The 21,410-nt window shown below is 37.2% G+C and overlaps 2 protein-coding genes across 2 annotated transcripts in view; one reads left to right on the forward strand and one right to left on the reverse strand.

Annotated features, from left to right (window-relative positions):
* The window catches only part of LOC139742354 (uncharacterized), a gene marked incomplete at its 3' end in the record, with an annotated part of 98,379 nt that extends 91,908 nt beyond the window's left edge, over positions 1–6,471 (reverse strand). The window contains exons 1-3 of the mRNA XM_071652933.1: positions 6,077–6,471; positions 2,859–3,164; positions 1,406–1,750 (exon numbers count right to left, since the gene is read on the reverse strand). Coding sequence (XP_071509034.1) covers positions 1,406–1,750; positions 2,859–3,164; positions 6,077–6,275 — 850 coding nt within the window. The remainder of the gene's footprint in view (positions 1–1,405; positions 1,751–2,858; positions 3,165–6,076) is intronic.
* Positions 6,472–9,895: 3,424 nt separating this feature from the next.
* LOC139742355 (uncharacterized) lies at positions 9,896–13,942 on the forward strand. The gene is made up of 6 exons (XM_071652934.1): positions 9,896–9,980; positions 10,640–10,968; positions 11,218–11,364; positions 11,812–11,980; positions 12,761–12,891; positions 13,925–13,942. Exons 1-6 carry the CDS (start codon positions 9,896–9,898, stop codon positions 13,940–13,942), a joined length of 879 nt encoding a protein of 292 aa, XP_071509035.1.
* Positions 13,943–21,410: the final 7,468 nt, after the last annotated feature.

The following is a 21,410-nucleotide window of genomic DNA, read 5'->3' on the forward strand; positions in this document are numbered from 1 at the left end:
TTCGCTAAACTGAATGAAAATTTTATCAAATGGACTGACAAAAGTACGAACTTGGCCGGGAAAACCTATATTATTATTATTATTAGTATTAGTATTATAATCATTATCATTATTATCATCATCATCATCATCATCATCATCATCATTATTATATCAGAATGAGCGCCTCGATTTTGGCACACTTAATCAATAAGCCTAAATCCAGCCATATGAATAATACTAATTTCCAAATCATTCTCTTCGTTTTCCCAAAAGTCATTTAAGTTGAAAGTGCATGCGTAAGGTTTACTAAAATACAGACAGTGACACAAGGGGTCTTTACTATATGTGTTTTAGTATAATCCACATAAACATGTTCTAGAAAACCAATGAAGATCACACTTTTCTCAGTTGTTCTATGATTTTTTTTTCAGTAAGGTACATCAACAGTATTGCTTTGTCAGAAAGTGCAAACAATATTAAAATTGACTTGGTTGACCCCTTTCACTATTTTAAGTTATATTATGAAATGGAGTCGTGCGACTTTTTGTTGATTTTGTGATTCAAGTTCACGCAATATAAGTAAATGCATAAGCACACGCATTTCGCGATTTTTTTTTGTTTTGTTTCCGTCGGTGTCACCTGACACTGCTAGCACATGTGAATATACAATTGTAGTTAGTATTTCTATTGTCTGTATTAAAACCTAAACTTACGCAAAATGCAAATTGATAATTTCGGATATAAAAAACTGAGAGAGAGAGAGAGAGCTATTGGAGGGTTCGAAAGCAAAACACAAAACAAATAAATGAATGAATGATTGATGAAAAAAAAATCAATATCAAAACCTTTTCTTTGTAGGAAGTGCGGGTAATGCTTTTGCAGAAACTTTCCAACGATGAGAAAAAGGATGGATACAGCAACGGACACACCAATGAGTAGTCCAATGATGAAACCGACATTACCACGCTTTCCTAAAAATTTGTATTGACACAATAAAAGCACGTAATCCTTTCATTACATTGTTTCATTAAAAAAAAGCATGTAAATAATGATAATTGACATGACATGTTACTGCAACATGTTATATGTCTAAGTAACTGTGTAGTGCAACAAAGTTTTTTTTTTCTACAAGGTTAGGCCAATTTGACACTATAATCATTATCACTTCATTGCACAACAATTACTTCATTAGGAAAACTCGCAGGATAGCCTCAAGGTTATCTTTTCATTTTTTTTCAATTACGAATGTTTACATATGAAGTTATCTACTCATACAAATATAATCTGGTGAAAAATCATAATCCGAATTCATCACAATATTTTTACCTCTTTCCATGAATAATTTGGTAGAGCAAAAAAAAAAAAAGCTGATAAGTGGTAATGTTTTTTTTTTGCTAAAAAAAACAACAACTTTGTGCACAACCTGATATGGGCAGAAGAGTGATTTCCTTGGTCGATGTTCCATTTAGCGAGTCACCAGTAGCTATACACATGAAGGTTTGTTCCTTTCCTTGTTCAGCTGAAACAGTTATCGTCTCACTCCTCTCGTATGTGCTGTCAGATAGCATTTTCTGTCTTGAAACCACGGAATTTAGTCTCTTCCCAGATTCTTCAGTCCATAGCATGGAAATGTTAGGCTTGAATCCACTCACAACACACGTAAGATTAAACGTGGTAGTACTAGGTGTGATAATTTGGTATGTACACCCATTCTGACTGGATTGAGTTTTATCAACGCATTCCTCGATTGTATGGTCCGATGCCATCGCTAGGGGGAAAGAAAAAATAGTTGCAAAATATTGAATTGAAATTTTGCCTTTGTTCTGTATATTGTGTTTTGGGAAATGCAAACTGCGTTATCCAATTCGATGACATACTTGCATGGGGGCTGTTGTGCATCAAGCGGCAACAATACTGATAGTGAAGTCCAGCATTGTATTAGATTGGTATGGTTCGTTACGGTAAGGTACGGCACGTAAACTTTTGGGGCTTTCGAGCGCTCTTCTGGCTCGGTTTTGGTACGTTGTTGAGAGCGAGTCTTCTAACGCATCATTATTTCATTCGTTGTATTTACCAGAACAAATAAAAAAAGACAAAATGTAAAAAGTGTGCTGAGATGAGAACATTATTAAAACTTTGCTGCTTGACCAATGTGCTTTGACAACGAGCTAGCAATAGCAATGAATATCTTATATTCATATACGGTAAATACTGTGAAGTTCAAATTGCATTCTGCTGTTACATTAAGAGTATGAACGCCTGTGTCCTCTCGTTAACAGGGAGATAACGATTGGCACGTTCAATAGTGGACTATGAAGCATGGGATCATTCATAAAGTAGTGCGCATGCGCATCCACGAGGTTATTGTTCGTAACTTGTTGCAGATGTCTCGAACTTGTTCACCCTAAAGTTTTGCCGTCGTTTGGACCTACTGTGACGAATGGTGCGATATCTGGTAGCACTATGCGATGCACAACATTACAACCTACAAAATGGGCCTAATCGACTTGATTCTGCAAGCAGGAGCGAGTGGAATTGGAGCGTAAATTGTTGAAAACTAATACATTTTTTCTTACTGTGATTTACCTTTAAAGGGGATGTCTACTAACTGATTAGTGGGAATGAGTGGAAATGCGGAAATATTTTAATAGTCCTACCAGCTTCATTCGATATTCTTATTTCCAAGACCTAAATAAGGTATAACACTTAAGAAACTACGTTCCTAAGAATGAGGGGTAAATTATATTGAGAGTTCAAATAAAGCTCACCATGTCCTTGTGGACGGCTTTGAAAAGCATTTCACGGAAACTTTATTGATTTTGAACAATAAACTGTTATATACCTTAGAACTACCGTTTCAGCAAAATATCACTTACAGCTAAGTGTCAAAAAATTGGAGAGCTCAAAATCCTCCAAATTCGTCAAAACCACTTGACATAAGTAGAGACCCTCATCTGCCACCTCCAAGTCCGTAATAACGAGACTAAAGTTCTTGTCGATGTCAAACCCTTTCTCCCAGCTCTTAAAAATACCATCGATGAATCTAGCCTTGGTCGTCCTTTGCTGCTCACGTGAGCTACTCTCCTTGACCCAATTTACAGCTTCAGGCTCTCCTTCAAAGTTACATGGCAGCCGGATGTCGCCACCTTTCCATCCTTGAACGATGGGGGCAGTGTTTCTCACTGGTGATATTAATAGAAACGAAATAGTTAAGCCACGACAGTGGAAACGTTAACTTTTGGCTTGTCCTTCTGACTCGCCTGTAATTTGATTTATTTGAAGGGGATTCCACAAAGGAAATAAAGATTCCGAAAATTTAGCGTATTTATAGAATATGGCTTGAGCATTAAAGATTATGTTGGAACAAATGAAATACCTTCCATTCCGGGTACATTTCAGCATAATTATATAAAGAATGATTTTGCTTATTATCCAATGCAATAACAATCATTGTACATGTTTATAGTCGTGTCAGTTACATTAAAAAAAGAGGATAATAGGAACCAGAAAATAGCATGAATGCTAGTCAAGTCTGGCCCTTTACAATTTATGCTGTTATAAAGTATAATTATTTCTTACTTAATTACTGTTCAGTAATGTGTTACGGTTACCAATTATCAATTACTCTAGTACTAAAGAAAGGAAAAAATATCTGATTAAATGGACAGTTTGTGACGTAATGAATCTACTTATAATAATCTCTAATCCATGTCTATCAAAAACATAAACAATGTGTACATATAGCAAAAAATATTATTTACATTTAAAAGGGTAAAATATACGCTAACAAAATGTCAGGAGTACATTAACTTTCTAACAAAAGTTCTACGACAGCTTTTCGAAAACTTGACCTTGATGGTTTCTTCCTAATTTTGATTGGCAGGTCATTCCAAGAAATTGTACCTAGGTAAGATAAACACTCTTTTCCCAAGCTCGTCTTTACCTTTGATATATAAAGATTCTCATCTTATTTTTTTCCTTGTACTATATCCATGTTGAATTAATGAACAATATTCTGACAGCGAATGTGGCAAATTCTTATTAATCAAGTCATACATAAAACTACAGATAGATAATCTATACAGATGATAAACATCAAGTATCTTAATATCCCTGAATAATGGTCTTGACCTTGTCATGTACGTACTAAATGTTATCACACGTAGTGCCATTTTTTGAATGAATAATATAGAATTAAGATCAACTTTTTAGGCCCCCCCCCCAAAAAAAAAAAAAAAAAAAAAAAAAAAACTTTGATACCATGTGATATGACGCTGTATGAATGTCTTATATAGCAGAATCAACATATTTTGTGGTACAAAGTTTCGCGGTCGGTATAGGATACCAACTTTTTGGGGTATACATAATTTTAGTTTGGCAATATGACTTTTCCATGTCAAATGTTTATCAATGTCTACTCCAATAAAAGTTGTAACATCTACTTCATGCAGATCTGTATCCATGATCTGAATTCTGCCTTGCACTTTACTTGCCTGTCTTTGACAAATTTATAGTAACTTTATTAACATTACACCAGTCTAGGACTTTCTTTAATTCTGCGGTTATTTCTCTCAAATCTATCTCATACTTTCCGACTGGAAATGTATGAAATAGATTGGAATCATCAACAAACAATCTTAAAGTAAAGTAGTCACTTGAATGTGGTAAGTCATTAATATACAAAAGAAAAAGGGTTGGTTCCAAAACTGACCCCTGAGGTATACCGCAAGTTATTGGTTTGTACCCAGACAGAACCCCATTACAACTTATAAATTGAAATCTATCAGCTAAATCATCTTTAAACCATTACAGGGGCACACCTTGCACTCCATAATGTTCTAGTTTCTTAAACAAAATCGAATACCTTTTTAAAGTCAACGAAAATTCCTATAGTGACCATCCCTTTGTCTATCGACTTAATAACATCATTAATCAAGTTAGCTAAGGAAAGCTTTGTACTATATTTTTTCTAAAACCATATTGATGTTTATACAATAAATCATTCTTTAAAAAAAAAATAAGTAATGTATCATTAACCACTTTTTCTAAAAATTTTGCATATAATGGAAGGACAGATATTGGCCGATAATTACCAGAGTTTTCCTTATCACCTTTTTTCATATATAGGTGTTACTCTGGCCACTTTCAACGAATTTGGATCTTTTCCTGTACGAAGTGAGGGGTTGAAAATATGGGTCAATGGTCTAGGAATAAAATTTGCTGCATCTTTTATTAGCCTATCTGGGATAGTGTCATGACCACATTGTCATGCTTTATTTCCATTCAGAGACAATAATTGACCGTCAATGGGAGTTCTTCGTTTCTGAATATCGGTTGTTTATAACTGTCCTGCCTTGTAAAGTACATAACACCCGCTAGTATTGCCAAATGCTTATGTTTCTTTTACGTTGGCGTACAATATACTTGAAATACAACTTACTTATTCAAGTTAAAGCTATGTATACGCCCTAAACTCGTAAAATGTTTGTAGTTTTCTGCGTCTGAATTATCACGTGTATTATCCCTTATGACCTGATGACTTGAGCCTTATCTACAATGTACGTCGACGAAGGGTAATTTGTAAATCAGTATTTAAACTATCCTAATATTTCGAGTTTAAATGTGTTGTTGATTATATAAAAACAAATGAACCATAGCTCTTGAAGTAAGCTAGCTTGAAAAATTAGGTATTTTGTTTATTAGATTAAGTAGCTTAATACCCTATCACCGCCTTTAATTCAGCTCGGACTATTCTTAATTGCCTCATTGGCACACGTACAATAAATTAGCTACAGTAAAACAGTGTTTACTATTACTTTGCCGTGTGTTTCGATAATATTATACGATCTTTGTGACGATGTAATGAATTTGTTGTCCCAGGACATTTCTTTTTGTATTCTTTTTAATCATCAAGTCGAACACTATTTAATATAATGCCACATTGTAACCTTTTGAAGAATCTATAACAAATATGATTATTGTTAATAGCATTTGGTGGCATTCGGGTTGGCTTCCTCTTTTTAAATAGTTCTAGCACCTTTTTCCTGACCTAACGGACAGAGCAAAGATACCACATTTGAAAAGATAAACTTACCTTCTACAGCAAGGCCACATACAGAAGCAGCCAATGTTAGTAGCAGCACGGCGCCGTATTTTATGTCCATCGCAGCTGGGCAGTCAAAGACTAAGATATTTGGTAGAACGTAAGGAGAGCATACAAACTCAGGTAAAGTCTGTGGATTCCTTTTTTCATCACATTTCTCAAAATGAAATGAGAGGCGACCAAACCTCATGAAAGGAATGCAAGTATACGCGTATAATGAACTGCAGTCATTGTTCCTCTGGCAAGGTACTTTATCCTCATCCACAGCCCTTGGTAAAGAACATTGGTACGCGGTTGTTTTATATATCTAATGCCTACTTAGTCATCACGTAAAACGACATATGCGCTACTGAAATTAAGTCAATCCGTTTGAGAGAAACGGGATTCTTTTTGCAGAATTTGTGTAAAGAGGTATGATGTGGCGTTTTTCCTTGTGAAGCAGCCGTCTGCTCACAAATGCGTTGAGTTATCTCTATTTCGAGATCATGTGGTGTACACCTGGCATAACGTTTAACAAAGTGTTTGCCATTTCATTGTAGACGTGGTTCAAGGTTCAATGTGAGATATGTTTGCATTTGAATATCATTGGTGCATGACGATGATGTCGAATGGCGCAAAAAGCGACAAATCACTGTTTATAGTGGCCAAAGGTCAACCTAATAAAAAGTTATTCAATTTCGTTTTCGTCATGCTCGTGGTGTGCTGAAGAAGTTATTAAAAATGAACCAAGCTGTGCATTTCAACAGCGTATAACAATAATCCTGTCGGTACTCTTTTTGTTAGCAATACATACTCGGGAGATTGAGTTATCTGGCTCGAGAAAAACGGGGGCAAAATACAAGGTCCGTATGAGACCAGGCACACTGTACGCGTATAATAAATGTAGGTAAAGGGATCGACTGTATATATGCGGATGCATTACGCTCATGGAGCTAAAAATGATCACGATTCCACAACCGTATCCATCCCGTTCATAATATTAACATCAAGAATCTACGAATAATCACTTGAAAAGACGCCCAAGATGCATTACACTACATCTACAGTGTCACATCCACAGCACAGGAGTAACATTAGTCACTGCTCTAAGTTACAATTCAAAAATAAAAAAACAATACTTTTAGTACCCCACATCTTGTATTAACTCGATCTTGCTAAGGTGGATACTTTCCACAATGAGTGTGCAAACGAAGAGCTAATAAATAATTTGAGTTGTCTACCTTATATTTAATCAGCAGCTGCAGTAAGCTTCCAAGGAATGACAAATCAGCTCCAGAGTATAATCGTAATGATAACCTATTTACGCAGGGTGACCACTTTTTAATGCAACGCCTTGTACTGATGCACACTTGTTGATGATATAATAGAGATAAATACAAATTCAAATCAGTTACATTAGTAGATTCGCCTAGACACAACGTTTCGACAAATGTATGTATATTTTCATTCCATATTCCTCAGTTCTGGAAAAAAAGGTCAGCTCAGCTTTTAAAAATGTGTATTGTAAATCGTCCATCGTGCGTCATTACTTCAGGTTTTTTCTAAAAACCAAAGACGATTTTTTTTTTTTTTTTTTTTACAAATCTTGGCAGGTACTTGTAGGATCCCTTGGGGAAAGGATTTCAATTTGTTGACCATTTTTAGGCAATTTGACTCCCATTTCTTTGTCCTTTTCTTCAAAACACATTGCCATATTTTCAACAAAATTGGCAGGATGGGTAGATTAATAGAATTGCAAATGGTCATTTTTTCACTCTTTGAGAGACGCAAAACCTCCGGAGGGTAGAATCTTCACAGAATCTGTTTCAGATCCAGGAGGAATAAAGAAAATTAGTGCGACGAATAAGGACCTACACGGGCCCTTGAAAACGTCATGTTTTATACTCCACATGTAGTAATATGAGGCGGCGGTACCACAAGTAGTGGATCCATAGACTTAATGCTTTATCAATGTTCATTTACTCGCAACAGTTTCGAAGTTTATTTCTATGGAGTGATTTTTCTTTTCCACAACAGTAAATGGATTACATGATACAGCGATGAGTGAGTAAATTGATACCGTTATTTGAGTGGAGTGGAACCTTACTAATTCTGTAAGTAAGCACAACTATAACTATGCTCATAACATTTAATAGCATTTAAGGCCTAGGCATCGATTGGGTTCTACATTTTAAATGATTGAATAAATTGCAAAAAAAAAAAAAACTAATAATATCTGAGACTCACCTCTTATATGGCTCACTCTGTTTTGTTTTGTTTTTATATCTCAGTAACTTCAAACCAATTTTCATAGAGTAAACCTTAATTTCTTCTTAAGATTGTACGCTATTTATCTCTTTATAATTTCTGAATCACCAATCTCAGCCAAAGCCATAACATCCTTTTAATGCATAAACGTTCTTCTTCTTCTTCTTCTTCTTCTTCTTATTATTATTATTATTATTATTATTATTATTATTATTATTATTGTAATTATTGTTATTATTATTACGTTATTATAATCTACAAGATCGAAAGCCCTTAAACTTGTTTTCAACGTACATACGGAAATGGATATAAAGGTTAATTTTGTCCAAAATCAAGTACAGATTCCTCACTTTGGCATCAATGTGAAGGCAAATGTAAAGGAAAAAAGAACACGAAACACACAAACACACAAACACACACACACACACACACACATACACACGTACACAAACACAATAGACTGCCATGTGAGCAAACTCAAATCATAGCGCAAACAATGCAAAGTCCACCGTTTCCTATGTATGCATGTAAATGATTGAAGCCACAGTGACATACGGGTCACAGATCAACACGATTGCGCAGCAGTGTTCATTTTTGAAACATATTTGTCACGTAGGCCTTTTGTGTTCACATTTTAATTATTGTCTCATAAGCGGAATCTCACAACCATGCGTGCCACAACACGGTTCTTTGCGTGAAGACAACAAGCTCAAGCAAACTGATCTAAAAGAATCTTCAGTTTATTCTCTGCCGGTAAGCATCCTATGTTTGTTTGTTTATTTTTTCAATACAATGTTCTGTGCTTTTGTTCGTTCACTTTGCTCTGTTGGTAATAGAGGTGAAATATTAGTGCGCTAAAGGCTTGGAAACAAGGAACACGAGATTGGTCCATAGACTTTAGTAAGATATAAGATATTGCAGTTGCATACTGTTTCCCCTTAAAATGATATGAGCCATAGTAGTAAATGCCGAACGCGTTATGCGCATTTCACTTTTGTTACAAATGCAAATCTTAAATTCGTCAGCGTGGTCAGTCTTTACTTTCTTACTCTCTTTACTTTTATTATGGAATAACATAATCATGTCATGTAACAATCAAATTGGAAATTTCACGTGTACTGTATAGATGAAATGTGAATCCAAAAGGGCTTGTTTATGTTGAATACATTCGAGCATCTAGAGTTTGAAGTTGTTTGCCATTCATTGGAATTGAAATGAGGAATTGAAACGAAATTGAACGTCTATCAAACTGGCTCGTAATTGAATGCCAACCTTGCGCCGTTCAATGAAAGGAACTTCTATCTAAATTGAATGAAATAGAACCTAAGAGGAGTGACATTACACGGTTTTGAAGGATCGAAGAATAAATGAACAACGAGAGCAGAGCCTTGATAAAAATCAGCTTCGAACGCCTTTCATTAATTCTAATGCAATTCTGATTATTTTTTTTTTTTTTTTGGGGGGGGGGGGTCTAACAATGACAAAGTGTACTTGCTCTATTCCTTGTATCTTTGACCTCCTGCCCATTATGTTCATACTTTATGCATTCTAGGACTTCAAAGGATGCTAACACTGAACACATTGATGATTCGAGACTACTGCTGTGTATCAAAAATAAAGACGGCTCTGGACTATGACAATCAAAAAGGTGAAACTTCACCACAATGGAGAATAGAGAATTAACAAAGAGAAAAGGACTCCAGTGCACTGATTCTCCAAATTTGAACAATGGAAATGACGTACAGACAGTAATCACTGACGGCAATGATTCGTTGTATCGTGCATGTGAAAATGGAGATCTCTCTGCTGCAAAAACCGTTGTCGAGAGGGGAGCGGACGTGAATGCTGTCCAAAAAGATGGTGTTACACCTTTACAAAGGGCATGTGAGAATGGACATGAAGAAATTGCGCGTTTTCTTCTTGAGCAAGGAGCTGACGTAAATGCAGCTGATCAAAACGGTTTCAATCCCATCATCTTTGCATCTATGAAAGGATATACAAAAATTGTCTCTAATCTTCTAGATCATGGAGCTTATGTCAATGCAGCAGTGGTTAACTATAATAATATTACACCATTACAGAATGCAAGTATCAAAGGACATCTACAAACTGTACAATGTCTTGTTGAACACCAAGCTGATGTTAATATTGCTGATAACAAAGGTTTAACTCCCCTCATTCTTGCATCTACGACAGGACAAAAACGAGTTGTATCCTATCTTTTAGATCATGGAGCTGACGTTAATGCAGTTGCCAATGATGGCGAAAGTTCGTTACATAATGCATGTAAAAATGGACATCTCACAGTTGTCAAAGACCTGGTAGACCATGGGGCTAGTGTAGATGCAGTAAGCACTAATGGTCACAGTTCGTTGCATCTTGCATGCAAAGATGGACATCTCAAAATAGCCAAAATCCTTGTTGAAATTGGAGCAGATGTTAATACTAGAGATATAAACGGTGATACGCCGCTAAAAGATGCGTGTTTGAACGGACATCTGAATGTTGTCCAATATCTTCTTGAACAAGGAGCTGACGTAAATGCAGCTAATGAAAAGGGTTTCAATCCACTCATCGTTGCATCTCAGGAAGGACATGAAAATATTATTTCACACCTAATAGACCATGGAGCTGATGTACATGCAATAAACCATGAGGGTTATGGTTCGTTATATTTTGCATGCAAACATGGACATCTAAGAGTAGCCAAAACCCTTGTTGACAGGGGAGCAGATGTGAATACTTCAGCGAAAAACAATGATACACCGCTAATCTTTGCTAGTATGAAAGGATATCTGAATGTTGTCCAATATCTTGTTGAACAAGGAGCTGACGTAAATGCAGCTAATGAAAAGGGTTTCAATCCCCTCATCGTTGCATCTCAGGAAGGACATGAAAATATTGTTTCACACCTAATAGACCATGGAGCTGATGTACATGCAGTAAACCATGAGGGTTATGGTTCGTTATATTTTGCATGGAAGAATGGACATCTCACTGTAGCGAAAATCCTTGTTGACAGGGGAGTAGATGTGAATATCAGAGCGAAAAGCGGTAATACACCGCTAAAAGATGCTTGTTTTAACGGACTTCTGAGTGTTGTCCAATATCTTCTTGAACAAGGAGCTGACATGAATGCAACTGATGAAGATGGTTTCAATCCACTCATCAATGCATCTCAGGAAGGACATGAAAATATTGTTTTACACCTAATAGACCTTGGAGCTGATGTACATGCAGTAAACGATGAGGGTTATGGTTCGTTATATTTTGCATGCAAAAATGGACATCTCACAGTAGCAAAAATCTTTGTTGACAGGGGAGTAGATGTGAATATCAGAGCGAAAAGCGGTAATACACCGATAAAAGCTGCTTGTTTTAACGGACATCTGAATGTTGTCCAATATCTTCTTGAACAAGGAGCTGACGTAAATGCAGCTAATAAAAAGGGTTTCAATCCACTCATCGTTGCATCTCAGGAAGGACATGAAAATATTGTTTTACACCTAATAGACCTTGGAGCTGATGTACATGCAGTAAACGATGAGGGTTATGGTTCGTTATATTTTGCATGCAAAAATGGACATCTCACAGTAGCAAAAATCTTTGTTGACAGGGGAGTAGATGTGAATATCAGAGCGAAAAGCGGTAATACACCGATAAAAGCTGCTTGTTTTAACGGACATCTGAATGTTGTCCAATATCTTCTTGAACAAGGAGCTGACGTAAATGCAGCTAATGAAAAGGGTTTCAATCCACTCATCGTTGCATCTCAGGAAGGACATGAAAATATTGTTTTACACCTAATAGACCTTGGAGCTGATGTACATGCAGTAAACCATGAGGGTTATGGTTCGTTATATTTTGCATGGAAAAATGGACATCTCACAGTAGCCAAAATCCTTGTTGACAGGGGAGTAGATGTGAATATCAGAGCGAAAAGCGGTAATACACCGCTAAAAGATGCTTGTTTTTACGGACATCTGAATGTTGTCCAATATCTTCTTGAACAAGGAGCTGACGTAAATGCAGCTAATAAAAAGGGTTTCAATCCACTCATCGTTGCATCTCAGGAAGGACATGAAAATACTGTTTTGCACCTAATAAATCATGGAGCTGATGTACATGCAGTAAACCATAAGGGCTATGGTTCGTTATATTTTGCGTGCAAAAATGGACATCTCACAGTAGCCAAAATCCTTGTTGACAGGGGAGCAGATGTGAATACTAGAGCGAAAAGCGGCAATACACCACTATATCTTGCTAGTTTGAAAGGACATCTGAATGTTGCACAATATCTTCTTGAACAAAGAGCTGACGTAAATGCAGCTGATAAAGAGGGTGCCAATCTCCTTCTGGCTGCATCTAGGGAAGGATACGAAAATATTGTGTTGCACTTAATAAACCTTGGGGCTCATGTTCATGCAGTAAACAATGACGGTGATAGTTCCTTGCATTTAGCCTGTCAGAATGGACATCTCAGAGTAGTGAAAATCCTTATCGATCGTGGAGCCGACGTGAATTCAGCAAAGAAAGATGGTAATACACCTTTGCAATACGTATGTAAAAACGGCAAACTTGAACTAGCACAATATCTTCTTGAACAAGGAGCCGACGTAAATGCATCTGATGCAGAAGGTTTCAATCCTCTCATCCTTGCATCTTTGAAAGGATACCATAGTCTTGTTACTCACCTTTTAAACCATGGAGCTGTTGTGAACGCAAAAACCTTTGATGGTGAAAGTTCCTTGGATAAAGCATGTGAAAATGGACATCTCATAACTGGCAAGATTCTTGTAGACAGGGGAGCAGACGTGAATTCTTCCAATAGAGATGGCATTACACCTTTACAAAGAGCCTGTGAGAAAGGACACGTAGACATGGCACGCTATCTTGTTGAAAAAGGAGCTGATATGAATATTGCTGATGAAAAAGGTTTCAACCCACTGTTTCTTGCATGTATGAAAGGCCACCAAGGTGTTGTTTCATACTTAACAAACCATGGAGCTGATGTTGATGCAGTAGCCATTGACGATCATAGGCCTTTGCATGTTGCGTGTGTGAGTGGACATCTCGCAGTTGTCAAAATCCTTATTGACAAGGGTGCAGATGTGAATTCTAAAGCCAAAGATGATGTTACTCCCCTATATTATGCAAGCGCGAAAGGACATTTACAAGTTGCTTGCTTTCTGGTTAAACGAGATGCTGACGTTCAGACAGCTGATACAAAAGGCTCCACTGCCCTCATCCGTGCATCTATGAAAGGATACGAAAGTGTTGTTTCACACCTACTAGACCAGGGAGCTGATGTAAATGCTGTAACCACTAATGGCACAAGTTCGCTGCATGTCGCGTGTGACAATGGTCATGTCAAAATTTCAAGAATCCTTGTAGACAGGGGAGCAGACGTTAACTCAGTTACCAAAGCTGGTGTTACACCTTTACAAAACGCATGTAGAAATGGACAATGTGAGGTAACAGACCTTCTTCTTGAAAAAGGTGCCGACGTAAATGTAACTGATGAACAAGGTGTCAGTCCCCTAATCCTTGCATCTATCAAAGGACATCCAAATCTCGTGTCTCGTCTTTTAGACCACAGAGCTGACGTGAATTCAGCAACAATAGATGGGGAAAGTTCCTTGCATAATGCATGCGAAAGTGGGCATAACGCAATTGCCAAAATCCTTGTAGACAGTGGAGCAAAGGTGAATTCGTCAACAGAACATGGTGTTACACCATTACAAAACGCATGTAAGAATGGACATGCACAAGTTGCACATTATCTTGTCGAAAAAGGAGCTGACGTGAATACTGCTGATAAAACAGGTATCACCCCCTTATTTCTTGCATGTCTGAAAGGGCACCACGGTATTGTTTTATACCTATTGAATTATGGAGCTGATGTGGATGCTGTATGCATTGACAATCACAGGGCTTTGCACGTTGCATGTTTGAATGGACATGTAATAGTTGTCAAAATCCTTGTTGACTGGAGAGCAGATGTGAATACTAAAGCGAAAGACGGCGTTACACCACTATACTATTCTAGCGCAAAAGGACACCCACAGATTGCTGACTATCTTAATGATAAAGGAGCTGACGTTCAGGCAGGTGATCAAAAGGGATCTAGTCACCTCATCCGTTCTTCTAGAAAAGGATACGAAAGTATTGTTTCATACCTATTAGACAATGGAGCTGATGTGAATGTTGAAACTATTAACGGCTCAACTTCGCTGCATATCGCATGTGACAAGGGACATTTCACAATTATCAAAATCCTTGTAGACAATGGAGCAGATGTGAATTGTGCAACGAAAAATGGTGATACTCCTCTACAGATCGCATGTAAAAAAGGAAACAAGGAAATAGCCTGTTATCTTGTTGAAAAAGGAGCCGACGATGATAAAGGTAATGAGAAGGGTTTCGATCCAGCCATTGTTGCATCTCAGGATGGTTACGAAGATATTGTTTCACACCTAGTAGACAATGAAGCTGAAACCCTTGTAAGCACGGAAGCAGACGTGAATTATGTTACAAAAGATGGTGTTACACCTTTGCAGAGAGCATGTATAAACGGACAAATTGAAATTGCACACGATCTCCTTGAACAAGGAGCTGACCCAAATGAAGCTGATGAAAAGGGTTTTAATGCCCTTATTATTGCATCTATGAAAGGATACAATAGTCTTGTTTCTCAAATGATACACCACAGAGGTGACGTGAATGCAGAAACCATTGAAGGCAAAACTTCGTTGTATTATGCATGTGAAAATGGACATCTCAACATTGCTAAAATCCTTGTGGAGAGGGGAGCAGACGTGAATTCTGCAACAAGAAATGGTGATACACCCTTTCAACTTGCATGTAGGAATGGAAATAAGGAACTTGCATGTTATCTTGTTGAAAAAGGAGCTGACCTAAAAACTGCTGAGGGAACAGCTGTATAGTATAATGTGAAAATAATATTAATGCAGTATTTATTAACATTAAACATTATTTGCCTATTGCGTGTGCTCATGGACATCTTGCAGATTTCAAAATCCTTGTTTACAAGGGAGCAGATGTGATTGCTAGTTCGAAAGGACAAAAAAAAAGGTTGTACAATATACCTAAATGGTCATCCTGACGGTTCACACGATCTGGTTAAACAAGGAGCCGAAGTAATGTTACCAATAAGAGAGCGTTCATTTTCTTTATCCACTCAAACTATGAGAGGATACCTCATATTGTTTTCCAACTGTCAGGGTTAGGATTAGAAAATGTTGGACAGTTCTTTTCTTGGTCTTCCTTGACGGTCGTCATGAAGTCGTTTCTAATAATGTCGACAAAAGAAAAAAAAAACAGAAGTCAATGTTAAGCGTTGTTGTGGTCTTACACCCTTACACATTGTAATCCAGTAAGAAACTTTTTTTGATTTCTGAAATGTATCATTGACAACCGTGCTAATGTCAAGACTCATTCAAAGGATGGCAGTGTAGCTTTCTACACTGCATCAACAAAGGAGAACCTTGAAATTTTATCCTTACTAGTGAGTGAATGCGAAGGTGTGAACGCAACCAATGGAAAAGGTCAAATGCATGTACATGTCGCAATCCAAAAGGGAAACCTTTCATTCATTTCATTTCTCATAGAGGAATGTTCTACAGTTGATAAAAGCAATGGTTCGCTCCTACGCTCTGCTGTTGCAGAAGGTTAACTATTACAGTGTGAAATATCTATCATGAAATCTGTGGAAAAGAAAGACGTAACGAGATATGTTCTTACAGTCTGTCATTCGATATCTAAAGATGTAAATTTGGAAAAGTTTACATGTTCTTGAGACTTGCAAGGGAAGATACCACAAAAAGTGAGAATTCACGGCTTGGTATTTTGTGGCGATGAAATAACAACAACGCTGGAATCGCCGTTGAAAAGAAATGTAACAGTGCAGATGATAACAAGTGGAAAGACTTAATGCCAAGTCCTTAACTGCAATCCATAGCTGTAAGTCCGGTTTAAGTAACGTTATGAAGGCTTTCATTTTCAATTTGTGTTACAAGGTTGCAGGTCTTCCTCATTTTTAGGTTTAGGAAATTGCAATACAATAAAGGAGCATCATATTCTGATACAGAAATCGGACAATAGAGATTTAGGCTTGTACCTTTTCTTGAACTACCTTTGCCTTTTCTGACATCAAGTCAGAAAAGGTTGTTGAAGCATAAATCTCCTTTTGCATCATTTTTTTTTTCCGAAATGACGTTCACCTGATTAACAGCACTAGTAGAATGGTTATACACCATGGTATTTCGCTGCATGCCATACCCATTCCTCTGAAATAGAGGCACTTCTAACTTTTTAATCAACCTTAACATCTCTACGGCAATGATCGAATGTGTTTCCTCGCAATGTCTGAATCTGTGATGTATGTATGGAATGCTCACCCGCCTCACAAGAGTATTTATTTATGTTTTCTAAATACGAAGAGAAAATCAAAGCAATGATGCGACGTACAGTAGTTCAGATAAGGGCAAAGACCGCAAAAACGTATGATTCAAATTCATCTTACAATTTAGTTTACCATGGTTCGGTTAATTGATGTCCATAAATTGTTAGATATAGATACAGCCAATGAAGAGTGAAGAGAGGTCTTACCTAAAATGTATGTAATTCACACATGTAAGTTATTAACTTATGTATGTTTCAAGCTACGCAGTATCCAGGCTAAGAGAAATGAAACTCAAATGTGTTAATGATTATAAATACATGGTTGTTTAGTTTTCTTTCCGCAAGACCCTGTCGGGCTGCAGGATAATTCCCCCAAAAGTCGATCAAATAACTTACAATGTTGTCGTGGTTAATACGTCCATGCAACCGTAACCAATTTGTGAATATTACCAGTATACGGTTACTAAAATGCGACTTGTACCTTCGGAAACCTATGTGGGTATCTAAAATATCCCAACTTATGCGCAACCAACAAGTAACCACATATTTCCTTTGAACGTTTGAACTCATAATAATGCACTACAAACCTAGCTAAATCGACAATTTAAATCGATAGTGCGCCACTTTCTATACTACAGGCACAATCGATTCGAAGAAATTAATATACATGTAGATGATGTAAAACTTAATCGGTTACATCGAATTTCGTCACATGTATTATGTAGATATATAATATATGTATCATAATATATATTCTACACATCAATTATATTTCTGAATAGATTATGTGCAAATGTCAAGATATGACCCATGCCATAAATAGGCCTCCCTGCTTACCCAGTGACGGATCCGGGGAGGGGGCGCACCCGGTGTACGCCCTCCTTTATTTTTCTTGAAAAACAAAAGAAATTTAAAAAATGAAATGAACCCTGCAGTGTGCACAAAAATTTAAGTTTCCCCCCTCCACCATACAGAATTCCTGGTCCCACCCCTGCTCACTGCTCTGAAACGCAAATTAAAATCGTGTGTGTGTGTGTGTCTGTTCCTAAATGGGTGGGTCCTTGGTGTGAGCACTTATCTTTGCATCTCTTCGTCGTCTTTCTCTAGTCTTGCTCCATATATTTGAAGACGCTTTTGCTCTTCTTATTATTTCATATTTTTATATCTATCTTAGTTTCTTTGCGCTTGCAAGTTTATTTGTAATTAATCATGTTTGTTTTTTCGTTATATCGATGTTCAGTAATATAAATAGTTGCACTGTACGTACATATTTGTGACCCGCAACAACAAAAGGATCCAAAAGTCGGGGGAGGACAATTTTCTGAAAATGGCATGACATTATTCCCTTTATCTTCGATCTTAATTTCATATATAGCAAACCTGATAAAAATACTCTGTTGCGGAGATATCGATGATTTTATTAGCGCATGTCAAGTGGTTGAGGCAATCAGAGTTCCAAGAAAAACGCCTTCAAAGTTTTCCTTCCGCTATCAGTTTTCACCGCTTGACTATAGAAGGCATGTTCCTAGCGACCTCCACGATGTTCATTCAAGCTTAGCGCCAGAGGTCTACGCACGACCGATTGGTGTAATCAGTAGCAGTATGCATTCAGCTCACGGACCCCATTCTGTGCCGCCAGAAAGAGTTCGTAAGAACGCTTGCATTATTTTAGTATCAATCAACCAAACAGCTGGCAGCAAGGCTACTTTTTGTTTACCTTGACAGCCAATCCAGCTCGCCATTTCGCCCGTATGGTTCCTTCGCTTCCTTTATATTGTGTCGTTTCTGGCTTTCTGTTCATTCATGCGATTTTACTCTGATGAGTGCATGTTGAAAAGCTTTATGTCTGTGCTGAATGCTATTTTCCAAATATTTCATTGTTTTCGTGGCATTTGGCGATTTGTCGATCGGTATGGACGGGTGTGTGCGTTTGAGCGGAATATGCGAAGTTGCCATGCCGTCGACCGAGTCGGACGTGCGAACGTGACACATTAAAGTATGGTGAACGAGAAAAAAAGACGATATTCATAAACAAGGTGATTTATTCATTTCTGGAAAGCTTAAGTCTGTAGAAGTACTAATAATTAATTTTCAGAGGTAAAAACGTCTCCAGAACGATGGAAAGATGGTGTTTTGAGACCCTTTTTAGACCACCTGAACCCGATCTGACGGCGAAATTTTGGTGATTAGAATTATGACGTCACGAAATGTGCGCTATGCTACCACTCCATCTAAACAGTGGGCTCCGTCAATGGAGGGCCGTTGCGGACGTGGTTTGTTTGGTGCATACGTATGGAGAGGCAGTGTGCCCGTTTCCATGTACGCCCCAAACGAGTTGTGTCCGCAGCGGCCTTCCATATCCGTCGCCTCTCCCTCGCTTCTTCTACAACCCCGACTTTGCCACTGTTGCTATCAGTGTCATTGTCACTGTCATTACTCAATTCACTCTCGATGTCAAACTCAGTCTTTCCGTACAATATAAGGTAAAACTTGGATGTTTTAATGTCTCAGCCGAGAAAGCAGAGGCGACTAAACACAGGCCAGATATAGCATCCGCTCACCTAGAAATACGTGCTTTATGAATGGCGGCCTCGATGTCCCGCTGCACTCGTAAAGGGTTTTGTTCATTTCGTGACGTCATATTTTAGGGCTCGAAAAAGACGGCTTTTCCGGAGTGAATATTGGTGAAGCAAATCAGTCAGTTTGAACTCGCGATTCTCAGTGGCGATAATATCTTTTAATAAGTCATATCTGTTTTAGGAGACATTTCCCTCTGCTTTGATACTTTCTTTTATATGATTTTCTTGATTTTAATGTCTCGTCACCATACTTTAGGAGTTAAATAAGCTATTATCATACCGGTGGTGATATATGAGTAATATGGAGGCAGATTTGTATAATCATAAACTTTTCCCCGGTATGGAATTGTGTACTTGTACATAGGGTGTAAATCGGCTACTTTTTGTTGCTTCTCCGAGACAAGGCATAACCAAGTGCGTGCATCACTGTGACTCCTTGTGCCTCCATTAAAATCTGCAATTGATTTCATTGATACATTATTTTGTATATGTTAACCCACTATGAAATATAACGATGTTAATTGGGGTTATTTGAGCTTGTCTGTAATAGCAAGCTTTCAACAACTACAGTCTTTAGATGGAGTGACTGGTATGGGAATTATAAATCTTTAACACTGCCGTAACCGCTTTCAACAACTACAGTCTTTAGATGGAGTGACTGGTATGGGAATTATAAATCTTTAACACTGCCGTAACCGTATGTTGCAGCTACATTTTGTTGTCATTTTTATATCATTTTTCTTGTTATGTTAATTATTCTTTTCTCTGTTTGGTTACATTTATTCATTTCTTTATACGTATTATAAAATGCGGACTTCCCCATTACCTCCCTAACATCATAAAAGCTTCATTTTGTGTAGGTCGTTCCATATTACTTGTCTTTGTTCTTTTTTAACTGGAACTATTCAATGTCATTTCGCATTGTATTCATTGTGTTAAAGATTAACAAGGATATTCATTTTTTATTTGTGTATATCCTTTCAAAGCTTCAAAAGAAGGACATTTGTATAAGTAAAACTCTGTAAAAAAAAAATGAATTACCCAGTTGATTATAGGTGATGTGTGGGTTTACGTGTCTGATCAAGCGTACGGACCTAAACAAGATTTGATGGACTTTGGTCCTCATACGATTTTATGGGTAGGTATAATACTTTAGTCTATCAATCAATGCTTTATAAATTAATTCATGTTAACAATGAATGGCAAGAATGACTCTTTAAGGTTATGCTTTCAGCTGCAAGAAATGGTGCAAATTCCATATAAGTATGTATACCTCTTTCAATTATATGCATTGTTTCACATTTGTTTTGTACTTATCTGATAATAGCTCCTTGTTCTAACCTTCGACATGAAATCAACTGCAGAAACTCAAGCTCTGTGAGATAAAATGCAGGAGTGTATTTTACGGAAGTCGCGAATACTGGTCTATGATACGCATCGTATATCTTATCTACCCATGCATCTTTTGAATAGATCTTTGTTATTAACATGTTGCCACCCTTGTGTGGCGGACTTTGGTTTTCACAATATGTGGAGAGTCAACCTTGTGTATATTTGATCAAAGTTTATCACAGGGAAATGTTGTAGCTCATGGAATAATTGTCTTGTTTGTTAGTCAATGATTAACCTAGTAGAGAGGATCAACTCTAATCTCAATATTCAACTGCCGATAAAATAACTCTGTTATATTTTATGTACATGTATATACTTTGACAAATGCTAGAATGTTATTCCTGAATTAATACATAAATAGCACATGTTAATATTTCATTTTTGTGTATCAAAGAATCTATATCATACCAGTCATTATATATGAGTTATATGGAGGCAGATGTGTGTATATTAGCTTTTCCCCTTTACGAAATTGTGTATTATACACACGGTGTCTTATATCGGCTACTTTATGTTACTTCTCCAAGACATGGCACCTAACCATCTGTTTGCAATACGCTCCTTGTGCCTCAATTTTCAAATCCTCAATTAGTTTCATAGTTTTATAAGTTAGCCCACAATGAATATAACGATGTTCTTTGTGGTCATTTAAGCTTGTGTCTAATAGCCAGCTTTCAACAATT

Source organism: Diadema antillarum, unplaced genomic scaffold (assembly GCF_040938485.1).
Source record: "Diadema antillarum isolate AM-2024a unplaced genomic scaffold, OU_Dant_1.0 seq00000998_RagTag, whole genome shotgun sequence".
NCBI lineage: Eukaryota > Metazoa > Echinodermata > Echinoidea > Diadematoida > Diadematidae > Diadema > Diadema antillarum.

What these genes read in the sequence shown, in the direction of transcription:
- LOC139742355 (XM_071652934.1), top strand. Translation starts at nt 9,896, where the DNA reads ATGCTAACACTGAACACATTGATGATTCGAGACTACTGCTGTGTATCA. An exon ending in GGACTATGACAATCAAAAAG is followed by an intron (nt 9,981 to 10,639) that starts GTGAAACTTCAC and finishes GACATCTCACAG; the next exon opens with TTGTCAAAGACCTGGTAGAC. An exon ending in GAATATCAGAGCGAAAAGCG is followed by an intron (nt 11,981 to 12,760) that starts GTAATACACCGA and finishes ATGTTCATGCAG; the next exon opens with TAAACAATGACGGTGATAGT.